Raw genomic sequence first — 16,697 nt, 5'->3', positions numbered from 1 at the left:
ATTTAAATATTAATTTTAAATTCTCAAGTATCGATTCTTTTATAATTTTTAATTTTATGTGCTATTGAATTCTCTATCCTAATTGGGCATTTAAATAAAAGTGTAAAAGCCTTCCCCTAAATTTACAACTCACTCTCTATTCCCTCTCCACCGAGTCGCCTCCCGCTAATATCCGCTACGGACAAAATTATATTAAAGTACGACATATATTTCAAATTTCAAATTTAAGAATCATTGATTAGTGGAATCGACAGTCCACGGATCGAAGAAAAAAAGAATCTGAACCGTGCGTGAGAAATAATCTGACGGCAAGCAAACTTCCCCAAACCCCAAGCCGAATCTAGAGGCTTTATATAGCACCTAGAAATCAAACTCAACATAAGTCTCAGAAGTTAAGATTGAAGCTACGGTAAGCGATTTATATCCACAGATTTGTGAAAATGGAGTCAGGCAAGGCAGGAAAGGGAGGAAGGAAGGGCGGAGCAAAGAAGAAGAGCGTCTCCAAATCGCTCAAGGCCGGCCTTCAATTCCCTGTGGGAAGAGTCGCCAGATATCTGAAGAAGGGCAGGTATGCTAAGAGAGTTGGATCTGGTGCTCCCATTTACATTGCTGCTGTGATGGAGTATTTGGCGGCTGAAGTTCTTGAGCTCGCTGGAAATGCTGCCAGGGATAACAAGAAGAACAGGATCATTCCGAGGCATATCCTTCTTGCCGTCAGGAATGATGAAGAATTGGGGAAATTGCTTGGAGGAGTAACAATCGCCCATGGCGGTGTTCTGCCAAACATTCACCAGGTTCTTCTTCCCAAGAAGTCTGCTGCAGCAACAGAGAAGGAGCCTAAGTCTCCCAAAAAGAAGTAAATTTAAAGTTCAGCTGCGTCGCTTCAGGCGATTCAATAATCGGTGTTTTGAAACACCACAGATGCAAATAACTTGTTATCCTTTCTTCATTACAGGCTACTTGATTTTTTTCTTTTATTTTCTCGTTTCTTTGGCTGATTATTAATTCTGAGGTTGATTCAGTTTTGAAAAAATCGTAATCACGGATGGATTGTTGATTTGTTCTAATAAATTTCTTGTAGACTGAAAGTATACAGATGGATTGATCGTTTTTTAATTTAATTTTAGTTTTTGATTTGCGAGCTTGTGGATTGCTTGGAATTGTTTTTGCTGGATTTGATCAATAGGTTGCTTCTGTTTGTGAGGTGGTAGATTACCTTAAACATTGCTGCTGCATTTGATAAATAGGTGTCTTTTGGTTTTGAGATTATGTATTGAGCGAAGAATTATTGCTACTTTTGATTAAAGGATGCGTTTTGTATGCGAGGCTATGGGTTGCCCTATTAGTGTTTGTTCGATTCGATCAATAGATGCATATTTTGCAGACTTGTCGATTGCCTGAAAGTTGTTGGCAGATTTGATTAGGCAATTCTTTAGACAATAAACTTTCAAAGGAAAGGTGCCAGATGCTGTTTAACGGGTTTTATTATCGGTCTGCAAATCGTAAGGTGTTTTAATATAGTTCTGGACGTCAACACGGGAGTTCGTATAGTGTCTCTTCAAAAGTTATGTCCTTTAGACAGATAGAATACTTAAATTGCGAATAGTGTCTGCAAAATAAAATTATATATTCTAAGTCTAAAATTATATGGGGTTGGTACCCAACCTGATGATGCCATCTTTTCTGTTTCTATAATGTCCACTTTGGCTATGACTTGCATAGAACCACTTGCTATTGGGATTAGATCTGAAATGGGCAATCACCTTGATGCTGCTATATTGCTGCTATCTTTTCTGTCTCTATAATGTCTACCTTGGCAATGACTTACATAGAACCACTTGCTATTGGGACTGGATTTGAAATGGGCAAATACTTTTATTGTTTTGGAATTAGAGGATTTGCCATTGGTTTTGCTAGTGATTGTTTCATTCTTGATGTGCTAGGGATGGTTTGGGATTCTATTGGGCTATTTATTTGACCTATTGATAGGAGATGAGGTTTAAGGGCTTGTTTGGCAACAAGAATACAAGTGAAATGGGCATATATAAATTTTTTAAAATTTGAATTCTTTGTTTGGATGCACCAAAATAAAATAGGAATATGTATTTCACTTTTGGTTGGAAAATGGGGTTTTGCAATTCTATTGAAATAAGTAGAATTGGAATATATATTTTTATTTTATTGTTATTTATTTTAGAAAACATAAATTTTTGCTTATGAATTCTCTATCAAATTTTGGTTTAATTAGTGATGATGATTATTTAAAGTTGAAGACAAAGTATAAGATTTTGAAGCATAAATTAAAGATTATAATTTGAAGTTGATTTTGAGGAGTGATTTTAGCAAAGTTGAATTTGATTTGAAGATTGAGAATATAGATCTTAGAGCAAGTCTAGTGAAGAAGATATTTGAGTTTGAAATATTGAAAGAAGATTATGAAAAACTTTATAAGTACAATACTAAGTAGACTAACTTATGATAAAATTAGTTTTGGTTATTTATTTAACAAAAGATTATAAAAAACTTCATAAGTACAATATTATTGTGCAAGGTGAATTAACTTAGTCCAAGCAACAATTTGAGAAGCTTTATTTTAGCAAAGAAAAGTTTGATGATTCAATGTCAATATAAAGACTTACTTATGATAAGATTGGTTTTGGTTATTTATTTAACATGTTTGCAAAAAAAACTTGAGATTAATTATATTTGAAAGAAAAAGATAAATCTAATAATAAGATTGAATTTAGTTAATCATTTGATAAATCCAAATAAGTTGGATAAGGAAGTTGAGATATTGGATGAACCAAAGTAAGTGGAATCTTTTAAGGAAACTAGGTATGAATTTAGAGGTATGTTAGTGTTAGTGTTATTTAATCATGTTAAGGAGTTTTATTATCATAATTGTTATGGTATGGGTCATAAAGCAATTGATTGTAGGAAACTTAAATATGATAATGATAGAAGGAATAACAAAATGTTTAGAAACACTAACTTTGTAACAGAAGATTTAATGAAAGAACATTGAAGACCTTATGAAGAAAGAAGATAGATTATGTGTTATGAGTGTAACAACTTTGGACACATAGTTTAGAATTGTTATGCACTTGATGATCAATAGAATTTTAGAAGTAGAACTCAAGTGTGAGTTATGCAACAACTTTGGACATATAGCAAAGTATTGCAAAATGGATAGAAACTTTAGGGATAGAAGGAACAATGGAAGAAACTTTAGAAACAAAAGGAATGATGAAAGAAATGTTGGAAGGAACCATGAAAGGAACTTCAAAATTAACAAAGACAATGATGAACAAAGAAATGTAGTCAATGAATTTCAAGAAAAACTCAATGAGGCATTTGTAATATTGAAATCAATATCTAGAAAAGTTAGAAGATGATGAGATAGGAATATTGAAATCAATTATTGAGTTTGATTCAATTAAGTTGAATTAAACTTGTTCACAACATTAGAATTTGAAACTTTATCTAGAGATCAAAGTAGAGGTAGCAAAGTTGGGAAAAGGTGTATTGAGATAAGTTTAGATGGTATCTAAGTTTGCTTGTAATTTGGAGCTTATCTAAACTACTTATGAAAGAATTAAGAGTTACTTAGTAAGTCAATTATGTAGTAAAAGATGAAAACTATGTTTTTATAAAGAATTTTGTGGAGTGAAATTTTGTGGAGTATTTTCATAATGGAAGGAGGCTATAGTAAACTTTGGGTAGCATTTGAAGATCGAATAGAAGATCTTGAACAAATATTGGTTTCAAATGTATTTGACAACTTTTTTGTGTTTGTAAAATATGCAATTAATGCAAGTTTGAATTGAAGGAATAAAAGGGAGTACAAACTTGACTCGCACATTATTGTGATAACATTAGAAGCGTAGAGAACTCAAAAGTGACTTGATAAGGCAATTTCAAAACAAACCCTATTTTTAGAAAGAGGTATTTTATCATTTATTTGATAAAAGTTTATATTTGATAGAAGCATGAATATGTCTGTAGTTCATAATGTTGAGAATGAGGAGAGATCGAAATTAAGTCAATGAACTTCGAGAAGAACTCAATGAGGCATTTGTAAAAGGACTAGACATCTCAAAAGAAAAGCTAGAAAATGATGAGACATGAATATCAAAGTTAGTTATTGAGTTTGATTCAATTAAGTTAAATTAAGTTTGTTCACAACACCATAATTTGAAACTTCATCTAGAGATCAAATTAGAGGTAACAAAGTTGGGAAAAGGTGTATCGAAATAACTTTAAATGGTATTTAAGCTCGCTTGTAATTTGGAGCTTATCTAAACTAGTTATGAAGGAATTAAGTGTTATTGCTATTACAGAGTAAGTCAATTAGGTAGTAGAAGATGAAAACTATGTTTTTATAGAGTTTGTGGAGCGAAGTTTTGTGGAGTATTTTCATGATGGAAGGAGGCTATAGAAAACTTTAGGGAGCATTTGAAGATCAGATAGAAGATCTTGAACATATATTTGATTTTAAATATAATTGACAACTTTTTTTGTGTTTGCAAAGTATGCAATTAATGCAAATTCGAATCGAAGGAATAAAATACAGTACAAACTTGATTACCACTTCATTGTGATTACATCAGAAGCATAGAGCACTCAGAAGTGACTTGACAAGGCAATTTCAAAGCAAACCTTATTTTCAAAAAGAGGTATTTTATCATTGATCTACAAAATTTATTCAATAAAAGTTTATATTTGATAGAAGCATGGATATGTCAGTAGTTCATAATGTTGAGAATGAGGAGAGACTGAAATTGAAGGTTGTTTCCATGAAACCCGTAGAAGGAAACCCTAATTTAGCATTATCCATTACTTCGAACAATGTAGTATATTTGGAAGTTGTAGGAAGTTATCTTAACAATAAGTTTGAATCTATTGAGAGTGAGTATATGAACAAGGACATGGAACTAGTCTTTAACCACTATATAACTATGAAATTTGGATTAGAACATTTGAAGGAAGTAGACTTGTTCAAATATCATTTCTATTGAGAATTAGACACCGATGAGTGGACTCAGATCATACTAAGTAGAATACAAGATGGAAAACTATGGATGGAAGATAGTGTAGTTGATATTTCAGCCAACCTTATTCATGAGGTAATTGGTCTTAACAAACAATGCAGTGTACTTAGAGGTGAGAAATTGGTTAAGAAGAAAGTTGAGAGCTACACAAAAGCAATCCATAATGGAAAGGCCATGGTGATCAGCACCATTAAACAAGATGATGTAAGATTCCAAAGTAGAATCATTGCCTACTCCATATGTGCAAGTGCTAAGATTGATGAATTGTTAGCCGGATTCATCTATGTAGCCTACAAGATATGTGTTGAGAAGGAACAAGTTAACCTTAATAAAATTCTAAGAATGCAACTTCTTGAGAACCTAGAGAAAGTCAAAAGGACTAAGCATGGCGTGTTTATATTTTGGTCACTAATCAATCATTTATTTTTTCATGTATGTAAGAAATTTCCATATTTGTCTGTCACAGAGATTATGAGTAGCAAGAGATGTACAATGGAAAAGATCACAAATGTATGTAGAAGACACCCAATAGATAAAATCTTGAATAATGGGAACTTGATGATGAAAACATTTCAGAATGAGATGAGACAAAGATTCAAAATTGCACCTACAATTATAAATAGATTTAAAGAAGATATTTTTGTTATGGTTGATGCAAATTTTATTTATATTCAAGCAGTAGAATCTCAGGAAACATTTCTTGATCCCTTAGGTTATGGATTGAGTGATGAAATAGCAGTTGGATACATTGATTTATTGTTGAAATCTGAGAAGGACCAAGCTGAGTATAGATTTGAAACTTATGATGAGATTACCCAATCAACTCATCAAACATCCTTGGAGAAAGCATCTCATAAGAAGATAGAAAAAATAATGAAAACTTTATCAGAGGTTGGTATGATTGAGAGTGAGTCATAGGCAGTTAGGCAGACTATGAAACAAGGTATATTGAATGTGCAACCTTTATTAATATCTATTGCAGAGACATCTTTGGAACATAGCATCCCTTATGCAACAATATTAGATGTTCAGACAAGTGAACCGAAGAGGGAATCATAGAGATTAGTGAAAGTTGTGTCCACCAAGACAAAAAGGGTCAAGCAACAAGCCACTAAACTAGGAAAGAGAGAAAAGACATTGTTGACAATTGTTGAGTCTAGTGAAGAAGAAGAACATCAAGAAGCTAAACAAACAGAGAAGGTAACTACTTCTAAACAATTAGCAGGAAAAGTTCGGTAACCTTGGAAGCTGAAGATAGAGAAAATTAATTTAGCCATTACTAATGAAGGCAACTTTGTGCAAAATTTTATGAGTTGCATAATAATTTTGAGAAAGATCAGAATAATATCTCTACTGTGAGATACATGATAGCTAATAATTTGAAACTTAAAGATATTGAAGGCACAATAAATTAGAAGGTCTATGACGGACTCATAGAGAAAAAAGGCACCATTTTGAGAAGAGGACATAGAACTTCAGAATTCTATGATAATGACAATATACAAGATTGATGATGAAGAAGTCAAGAGATTGTTGAAAAATCTAGCACCTTACTTGAAAAACAAAGTAAGACCATTTCTTTTTATGGTGGGTGAGAAGGATAAGATAAGAAGTGAAACTGTGACAACTATAAGTTAGATGTTGATAGAATCCAAGGCAACATCTTCACCAGCACCTAAAACCTCAGAAGTATCAGTAAGTGGTGACACAATGTAGATAGATCAGACAAATGTTAGTATTAACATTGATGATACTAGCCCTTTTGAGAGTTTGGAACAGATTGAATCTCATATTGAAGAACAATTGAAACAAATTGAAGAGGAAAATAAGTTATTAGAGGAAGAGAAAAGGAAAATAGAAGAGGCCAAGAAGAAATTGCTTGAAGATGAAATGAAAAGAAAAGTTGAGGAAGAAAAGAAAAGATTTGTTAAAGAAGAAATGAAAAGGAAATTGGAGGAAGATAAGAAGAAGAGATTAGAGGAGGAAAAAATGAGAGAAAAAGAAAGAAAAGAAAAAGAAGAAAAAGAGAGAAGAAAAAAGTATCAAAGATGTAACTGAAAAGAAGCAAAGGGAAGATGACGCTAAACCTTCTAGTTCATCTACTCCTCTTTCACTTGGTCGCTTGACAATTGATGATGATGATCAAATTGACTTGATCTCATCTTTGTTAAAACTTATTGAGAAGAACAAGATAGTGAAGAGCCTGTAGAGAACCTTGATGGAGGTTACTGACAGTTTACATAGTACTTTGGCAGTCTAGCATATAGAGACGAATCTTGAACAGAGGGCATAGGCAGTGCTAAATATTTTGATGAAGAATTTTCAATTTTTTTGAATGTTGTAGAAACAAAGGCACATATTTCACATGATGCTAATTTGTTTAGCACTATTTGTCAGAATATCAAGAACGATTTGATAAGTGTTGATACTTGTGTCAAGGAACTTCAAAAATGTCAACAGGATGACAAGATATTGTACATTAAGTGTACCCTATCTTATAAGTTGACTAAGGATATTGATGGTAAGATTGAAGGTAAGATGAGTGAGCTAGAGGCTCTATCTAGCCAAATGCAACATCCTTCTAGTAAAATTGATGACTTTGAAGGACAAGTGGCTAATGTTCATAGTGATATTAGGAAACTGAAACTTCGAAAGAACAAATTTTGAAGAGAGTATCAGATTTCAGAGAGTCTTGCTCTGAAAATATCTATTGTTGAGAAATAGTTGGAGGAATGTGTCAAGGCCAAGGACACTTATTCTAACTTTTTATACTCCGATCTCAATGTAGTTGAGATTACATCATATGCCCTATGTGCAATTATCACCTCTACTAAGTCAGCCAAAGATACATGAACAAAAGGTATGAACAGTCTTAAGGCAAGTTTTGATGATTGCATGAAGATACTATCAACTTAAAAGCAGAAGAACATAAATTTTGACAACAATTTTTGACATTTTTACCTTTGCCATTGATGTCAAAGGGGCAAACGATAAAAAAGAAAATTGTAAATCAAGTAAATGAGAAGATAAAATTGTAAAGTATGAAATCATATTGTAAGGGGGAGTATATGTAAGATGGACAAGTTGTAATAGATGATTAATGTAATGTTACTTTATTATTTTTGACAAGTTTTTGGTATTTAGCGAAATTTTTCCTATTTTGTTGCCATCAATGCCGAAGGGGGAGATTGTTGACAATTGGCTAATGAAGATATGCATTTATAGTCATTTATGGAAATACATGACGTACATGCTTACAAGAAACCTTTGAAATAAAGATTCTTAGCTTTTGGTACTCAAAAAATTGTCTAAATATGAATTTGGTTTACAATAGTGTATTGTTTTGTATGTAACTTGTTGCTGATGTCATATTATGACTAGCAAAGTTAGATGTAGATTGTATACATGTTGATGATGACGTGTATAACTTTAGAAGTCAATACAGACTGTATGGAAAAGAGATATTCATTTTTTTACCAATGAAATAGGACAACAAAATTAAAGGAAAGAAATTATTTTGTTTACAAAATAATTACTTGACCAATTAGGGTCGACATCCTAGATGATTACTCTAAGTTGGAAAAGTATATTGTGGTCTTAGCCGACCTAGCAACAATTTGTGTAAAGGCATGGTATTTATGCAAAGGACATCTTGTGAATTAAAATGTAGAAGTTGTGATATGTTGCGTTGAGCAATTGTATGTGAACTTTTGTGAAAGTGATATATGTGAAGTTTTTGTAAAAGCTATTTTGTGATCTGAGATCGAGCTAAAGATCAGAGATTAGACAAGAAAGAAGTTACAAAATCTATATTCCAGAAGTTTGATTACTTTTTTGGATAGTGAGTTCTTCTTGTAATTGGAAATGCATGTTTGGGCAGTGCGCTCATCTTGCATCTATTGTACTACAACTCCTAACAGGATTGGCATAACTCCTAATAGGGTTGGAATCTCCTAGCAAGGATTCAAAGTATCCTAATAGGGACTCTCTATACTGAATTTTCTTTGACTCCTAACAGGGTCCATCCTCTAACAAGGAACATATATATCAGTATATTATCTAGTGGGTATCATCCCCACTAGTGTTTTCCCTTGGCCATGGTTTCCCTCCTTAAAAAAATACGGTGTTATGATTTATCTTTGTGCATGGTTACTATTGCTATTCAACATTACTTTATTACTTTGTTATGTATGGTTTAAAGTAATTAATAATATCCAGTTGGTGATTAAAGTTTTTAGATTATTGATTCACCCCTCCTCTCAGTAGTTCCTATTTCTAACACCCCTATGCCACAAACAAATGTACCTGAGGAAAGCAATACCCCTATGATTGCCTATGATGACTCAGATAATGAACGAGGGTCAAAAGAAGTTTCTCATATATTGAGAAGTTTGAAGGAGAACATAGTAACTAAAGCAATATCACCATCCTCAATTTTAAGAGAAGGAACATGGTTATTATGAACAAACTATGGAAATTGATGAACCTATGGATATTGAAGATTAAAGAGAGGCAATCTCTCTAAGGTTCATTGAGGAAGAAAAATTTCAAAAAGACTCAAGAATTTAAGGATCTCTGGATTAGATATAAGATGAAGGATTTCAAAGAAAGGAATAAGAAAATATTAGATGGTGTGGATGAGTCACGACATGCACAAATTGTGCAATAGATGATTGATGAATTGTTCTTAGATGACATCTATTGTAGTGAAGAGGAAGCAAGGGAAATTATACAGAAAAAACATGTTAATTGTTCCAAGATTGACTTTAAAGGAATCATTCATGCTAGATCAAGCTAGAAAGTAGGACCCTAATTTTGTGACAAAGTTTGAGACTCTTGATAAGGCATAAGGACCAGGATTTGACCTTAAAATAGAAACTCTTGCTAATTGGGTTACCTTCAAAGTTAATAAACCTAACTTGATTAACATTTGCATAGGAGTAGAAGGAATGATATAAGTGCAAACAATTGAGAATACCAACCCCTTGATCACTGCCACTTAGATGACTCATAAGGAAATGTTCAATCAAGCTAAGGTTACACATATGCAGGACAATATTAAGGAGTTGTAGATGAGAGAAAATGAGATGAATAAAATAATAATAGAAATGCACATGAAGACAAGAAGATTGGTAAATGAATTGCATGATTTGAAGACTCCTGAGGCATCTTGTGCTATTGTAATTCATGAAGCTTCTCCTACAATTACAGTTGAAGAAAAATAGTTTGAGGAACCTAAGTAAGAAGAATGTGCACAAGGATTATATTCACAGGAATTTAGAAGAAATTTGTAGTGCCTGCCCCTAAGTCGCATTTCTGTCATCATTGCCAAACTCTTTTAGACCAATTTATGTTTGATGATTAGTATTATTATTTTAGAGATTATCAGATGTTGTTTAACACTCAATTTATTATATGATGAGATTACTTGGTACTCTATATTTCATGCATGTATGATGATTATTCAATGTTTTCAGTTATCGATGATGATTAGTTAGATGGTTTATTATCACATGTGCTTTCTTATGGATACTTACCCCATACTGCATGTGTATGGTGTGCGTGTTTGTTTTATTTATGTATGGTGTTTTTGATGTGGTTAAGGAAGGGAGTCGTAGTCACCTGCTAGTCGGGATCTACACGATGCACCACTTCCTGCCATTGTCTGTTTAGCTTAGAATATTGTGTTTGTACATGCGTAGATTTTATGCAAGTTGCAGGTACCGGGTATCGACTTCCCTGAATTGTCAGGATGAGCGTACCCTATCGCATTGTCTCAATAGTAAGAGAGGGGAGATAAACTCTTAAGTCCAATTCCTAAACCCTTTAGCCAATTGTCCTAATTGATAATTAGGACAAGTATCTGAGTTAAGTACCCTTTGAATGCATCAAAGGATGTAATTTCGTGATTATAACCCTTTTTGTTTGATTTAGTATGTATTTTTCTATGTAGGGTTTTCGTATGTTGTTATATGAGTCCTTGATGTGTTTTCTATTAATTAAGTCTAATTAAAAAGATTAGTTAATGATTTAATTTAATAGAGAATTAATATGATATCTTTAATATTTAATTAATTGAGAAATTAATTAAATAAAAGAATTAAATTTGGAAATTAAAGTTCAAAGATAAATTTAGAACAGGATAATATTTATTTAATTTAATAATAATATATTTGGAGTTCATTTTTAAATAAATGCTAAATATTATTGTTATTTAAATTAATTAAATATGTTATCAATTAAGTTCTAAAATAAATTAAAAGTTGAAAGATATTAAATTATTAAGAATTCTAGATCGCATGATCTAAGCATGAGTTTAAATACGAGAAATAAATTAAAAGATTAAATAATAGAAATTAATAATGTTATTTTAATTTCATGAAGTGCACATGAGATTAAAGTAATAAATTAATTTAAAATAGAAGTCAAGTGGATTATTAAATAAAATTATTTAATAATTCAACTTAATGTGCATGAAAGTTGAATGCAAAATAAAAGAAAAGATAATAAAGGTTAATTGGGAGTTAACTCAGTTGTGCAAAGAGTCTTCACGGATGAACGTACAATTAGTGCCCCGATTTGAGGAGGAAATTGCTTATCACAACTTTGGGAGTTCATTCTAGGGGGACACGTATTTGGACGAAAATTTTTGGGAGACTACTTTTGGAAGCGAATTTCAGAAGGCTGATACTAAGAAAGTTTTCCAGAGGAAGGTTATTGAGGGAAGCGAATTCTCTTACAGTTCTTGGAGATTGCATAATAGCATCAGGATCAGGTAGGGTCTTGTGTTTTTTATTATCGATTTATTACACCATTATCCTTTCCTGTTTTCTTCGTGTCTGGGGTTTGTAAATCTGAAATTCTCTCTGAGGAATATTTAAACATTACGATATTGGAATTTATCAGATGCTTGTTTATAAACTTCTGTATACATGAGATTTAAATGGGAAGGGTTGAATCTAATACCGAAATTCTAGATTAGAAGTTTGGATGGTTGACTATATTTCTATACCAATATAAAAAAAGAGGCAATTCTTTAATATATTTATATGTTTATATATTAAAGAGGAATTGAGTTAGTATATTTATAAATCTATATATTTATATTTAAACAAAATTAAATTTCAATTTAAAAAAAAAAGAAGAAATTGTTAAAAAAACAAATTCGTTGTTTTTGTTTTTTTAAAAAATAATAATATATAAAACAAAAAAATGTATTTAGTGGGGGGGGGAGGGAATCACCCCGTACCCACCCCCACTATCGGCGGGCCGACAGTACCTACGTCGCAGGTACAGAGTACCTACTGCCGCAGGCCCTGCGACTGCAGGCCTGCGGTAGAGCCGACGGGCTTTAAACGTTTGTTTAAAAGACTTTGTTAATTTTTTTTTTTTTTTAATATATAATTTTTATTATTTAAAACAAATTTTATTATTATTTAAAATTTTTAATTAATAAAATTATAATATATTTTAAATTAATAATAGTTTTATCTTTATTAATATTTAATAAATAAATATTAAATGCATTTAACATAGTTTGTAAATATTAATTTATTAATAATTTTGGTTTAATATTAATAAATTAACAATTAATGAATAGATTAAGATAAGTAAGTAGAACAAGCAATTATTGATTAATTTAATTAAAATTAGTTTAATTAAGTTAATTAATAATGAATATGATTTGACTAAATTATAGATTTGGATTATTGATTTAATGAAAGTTATTATAGAAATAGGTTAATCGTAAGGGGTAGTTATGAAAACTTAGTTACTTGAATTCGACATTAAACTGAAACATAAACCTTACCTTAACTCAATTATATACTTTCAAATCCAATCTCTGAGACTTTGATGTTTTCTATGTGTTCTCTGTATTTTGGGGTTGTTCTAGTATTGACCAGTTTAGGTTGTTACTAGAGGCTCGGGGTTGTGAATATGATGTCATGATGATTTGGTCTCGATCTTTCTTAACCCGACCATGGTAATGTGATGAAGTGCTCTATGACATGATTGTATTTACTGTTTGTTATTGCTTTCCAATTTCCTTGTGTGAAGCTGAGGTGTATGTATTTGAGATACCTAACTTAACCATTTTCGAGTCTCGATCAGTTATATTTGATAACCATTTTTGAGTCTCGATCAGTTATACTTGGATTGCTTTTCGGTCGCTTGAGAGGACTGAAGTGTTTGTTATGTTCTTGATGATGTCATGTGTTGACTTGACCATTTTGGAGTCTTCGATCAGTATTGTAATTTACTATTGGGATACTTTCTGGTTGTTCATTGGAGAACCATTGAATTTTGTGATTTATCATTGATGCCTTCAGTTGCTGATAGAGAACTGTCGTGACCATATGATTATTATTTGATATTATCTGTTGCTCATGAAGAACTGATGTAATCTTGTGGCTTATCTTTTATGATGTCTTTTCAGTTGCTTGTATAGGACTGAGGTGGTTTTATTATGATTCTTTGATTTATGATTTCATGAGCCTAGGGTAGGTTATCTATGTGTAGAGTCGGGAAGTGGCTTGCAATGGGGATCGGGGCCCTAAGAGGCTGCCTGGAGTAACCCATTGTAAGTTGTTTTAATAAGTGAAAACATTTACACTAAATGAGAGAAAATGAACCTAACAAGATAATTGTATGTTCTCTCCCATGCCTTGAGTGCTAGTACAGACTAGGATGGGGTAGAGAGAACGCTTGGTTACGACCTTGCATTCCGTAGTATGCCTCGTCAGTACGAGAGGTTACTAGTGGCCGCAGGGATCAGTAGGGACTTGGGATTCCTAAGGGATTGCTCGGGTAACTTCTACATGACTTTTGCGATGATACTTTCCCGCTTGCATATTAGGTTTCCTACGTGTTTTGTGGTACCTTTGGGTTTAGATGTCGATCTTTTTAGGAACCCTTGAGTTAGCATACTTGTAGGATTTCCTGGACTTAGAGAGTATTTATGATTATAGGTTTTGTTATCCTATTTGGGACTTGAGACTATCTCCTCAACGCGGTGGGAGTGGACCATTTAGGTTCCACATGGTCGGGTGGTAGTGCTTTTACTCTTACCATTGAGATCCGTTCCGTGGTCACCGTGGCTGGAGTTATCTTGGTTGGCATTTACCTTCACTATGTTCTTGGATTATTATGATGGATGGTTAGATTTTATGATAGATGTTTTATCATTATGGATGTATGGATGTATCATGTATGGTGAATAGTTTTATATATTTTTACTGTACTTTGTATCATGGATTTGAGGATGTTGTATCTTTATCTTTACATATGTATATTCTTTTAAGCCTTTCATACCTTGTGACATGTACAGTGGATGATTGAGCATTCCGAATTAATTTGCCAAGAGGCATTCGGATCAAATGTATATTATGGACATGAGACTTTCTATTTATTCTTTCATATGTATGTGATAGTTGTTAGACTTAAAATTAATTAAATTTAAACGTGACTCAACGTCTTGGGATCCTTAAGAAATGTAACTTGCAAATGTATATTTGTCGATGATTACATGTTATTGCTTCCGCTACTATGTGTTTGATGTGTATGTTATACATTCTTATTTAAAAAAAAAAAAAAATGTTTAGCAAACTTAGTGAAACTTTAGGTTAATTCTTTTGGATCCCTTGGTGGGGCGTTACAAAATTCTTGCTTTTAGGACAAGGATCATCTTGAGAAAGCATGATGAAATATATAAAGGCTTTCAGAATGTCAACCATATACTGGACTTCATTAAGAAGAATAAAACTATGATATTAGTGATAGAGAGGAAGTAGAGGTCTTCTAGATTTGAATTGAGCAGGCTCTATAACGTGACCAAAAGAGATCTAGACCCCCCTCCCAGATTTAATCAATAGTGGATATTCTTGATGCAATATCTATAAATTTAAGTTACATGGATTAAGAATTTTAGAAGATGGAGAAAAAGTTGGTGCCTATCACTTCGACTAATCATTGGGCTATTCCTGCTATCAAGGATAGTGAGGGGAATGTCAAAGATTTGGAAAGGTGAGAAAAGGAGTTAATAATGCTACAACAAGAATCCATGGCTAGGTTTAAGGGAGATATTTTTTTTTAAATTGATATATTTCATAAATTATTGGACAAAAGTATTACCATGGAAAATAAATTCACCAAATTCCAAATGGATGTGAGAGTTTTTAGAGAGAAGCAGTGGTCGGAATTGCAGATATTTATCCCAGAAGTATTCCAATTCACATGGCGAACACATGCTTAGATTGAAAAATGGGTAATGATTACATGACAATTTTCAAGATGGTGCCAATAGATGTAACAAACACTACTAAAGGAGACGTTGAACGAGCATCAAACTTTGTGATAGACTCAAAATTCATCACAATACCGATGCCAAATATTGTTGGTAACTCACGGTGAAGTAAGTCATTAAAGCAACTTAATTGTTGTCGTCAGGATGATGTCACATCGTCAGTAGTTAGATGATATTCAATTGCATTTATTGACAATGATGCCGTCAAATGTAGGTCATCCTCATCGTATATCACATTAAAAAAAATTATTTTGACATTTCAAATCTGATGATATACTGATAGTATATTTGTGTTAGACAAAGGATTTGTTGGTTAAGGAGTTATATTTTGGTAGTGATATATTATTCTTCCGTCATAAACTGTTTTTAAAGTTTGACTTAAAAATTGTAAAAATATTCTAAAATAATGTGCAAATGATTAAATGAGGATTGTTCATTATATAAGTGATATATAACAAGCTTAAAGTCATAGTATTGGAAAGAAAATCAACTTAGAGATTGACACAGTTTTGCCAATCTCTTAATAAATGTCTTCAAGTTGTTCTCATTCCAATAATGGGACCTTAAGGTCGATATTTGCTAGTTGTACAATCAACACTCCTCATATTACAATTTGCGCATTATTTTAGATCATTTGCGTAATTTTTAAGTCATTTAAACAAAAAAAAGGCTTGTGGTGGGAGAATATTATACCATTACCAAGTAAAAACACATAACACAAATTGTTCAACTTTAATGACATAAAAATGATATTTGTGTTTAGAATTTGAAGATGATGCAAATGTGACAAAATGTGTAAAATGGGATGAATTTTATGCCTACAATTTTTTAAAAAAAAATTTCTTGAGTAAGAATTTATTCTTTTTAACTTTTTTTTGAAGTCCTTTTTTTAACTGTGAAAAATATAGTGTAGCTCCCGTCAAACAAGTATATGAAAATCATATTTTTTTTTTCTTTGATTTGAAAATATGTTATAGATGACATGTATAACTAGGGAAACAAAAAAAAATATTGGTCTTTGATGTATATTTTCTTTATTAAAAGTACTCGAGGTTGACCTTATCAGAAACCAATAGTTTTTTCCTCTTGTCAAAACTTCCCTACCAAAGCTTCACCTTTTTGAAAAAAAACTACATAGTCTTGAAGAGGACTCTCTCCTCTATAGATAAGTAAAATTCTTAATTTTTTTGATATAATTTACTATTTTTTTTTTCCTTTTTTAAGGGAGCATCTTCTCAAATGTTAAAATATTTGCTTATAATATTTTGAAATTATAACATATTGTAAGTAATCAAAACACTATGAGATTTATATAATAATGATATTGACTCCAAGATCTATAA

The 16,697-nt window shown here is 32.0% G+C and overlaps 1 protein-coding gene across 1 annotated transcript; it reads left to right on the top strand.

Moving 5' to 3' along the window:
- The first annotated feature begins 393 nt into the window (after positions 1-393).
- Positions 394-977, top strand: LOC149540732 (histone H2A-like). The gene has a single exon (XM_089801820.1). The coding sequence runs from the start codon at positions 441-443 to the stop codon at positions 858-860; it is 420 nt and encodes a 139-aa protein (XP_089657946.1). The 5' UTR covers positions 394-440; the 3' UTR covers positions 861-977.
- The last annotated feature ends 15,720 nt before the right edge of the window (positions 978-16,697 follow it).

The sequence above is a fragment of the Cupressus sempervirens genome, chromosome 9, assembly GCF_028749045.1.
Source record: "Cupressus sempervirens isolate cs-2001-9-10 chromosome 9, ASM2874904v1, whole genome shotgun sequence".
NCBI lineage: Eukaryota > Viridiplantae > Streptophyta > Pinopsida > Cupressales > Cupressaceae > Cupressus > Cupressus sempervirens.
Note: the sequence above shows the minus strand (reverse complement) of the source record. Positions and strands in the feature narration are given on the sequence as shown.

Coding starts and splice junctions, on each gene's coding strand:
- LOC149540732 (XM_089801820.1), top strand. CDS start 441: ATGGAGTCAGGCAAGGCAGGAAAGGGAGGAAGGAAGGGCGGAGCAAAG.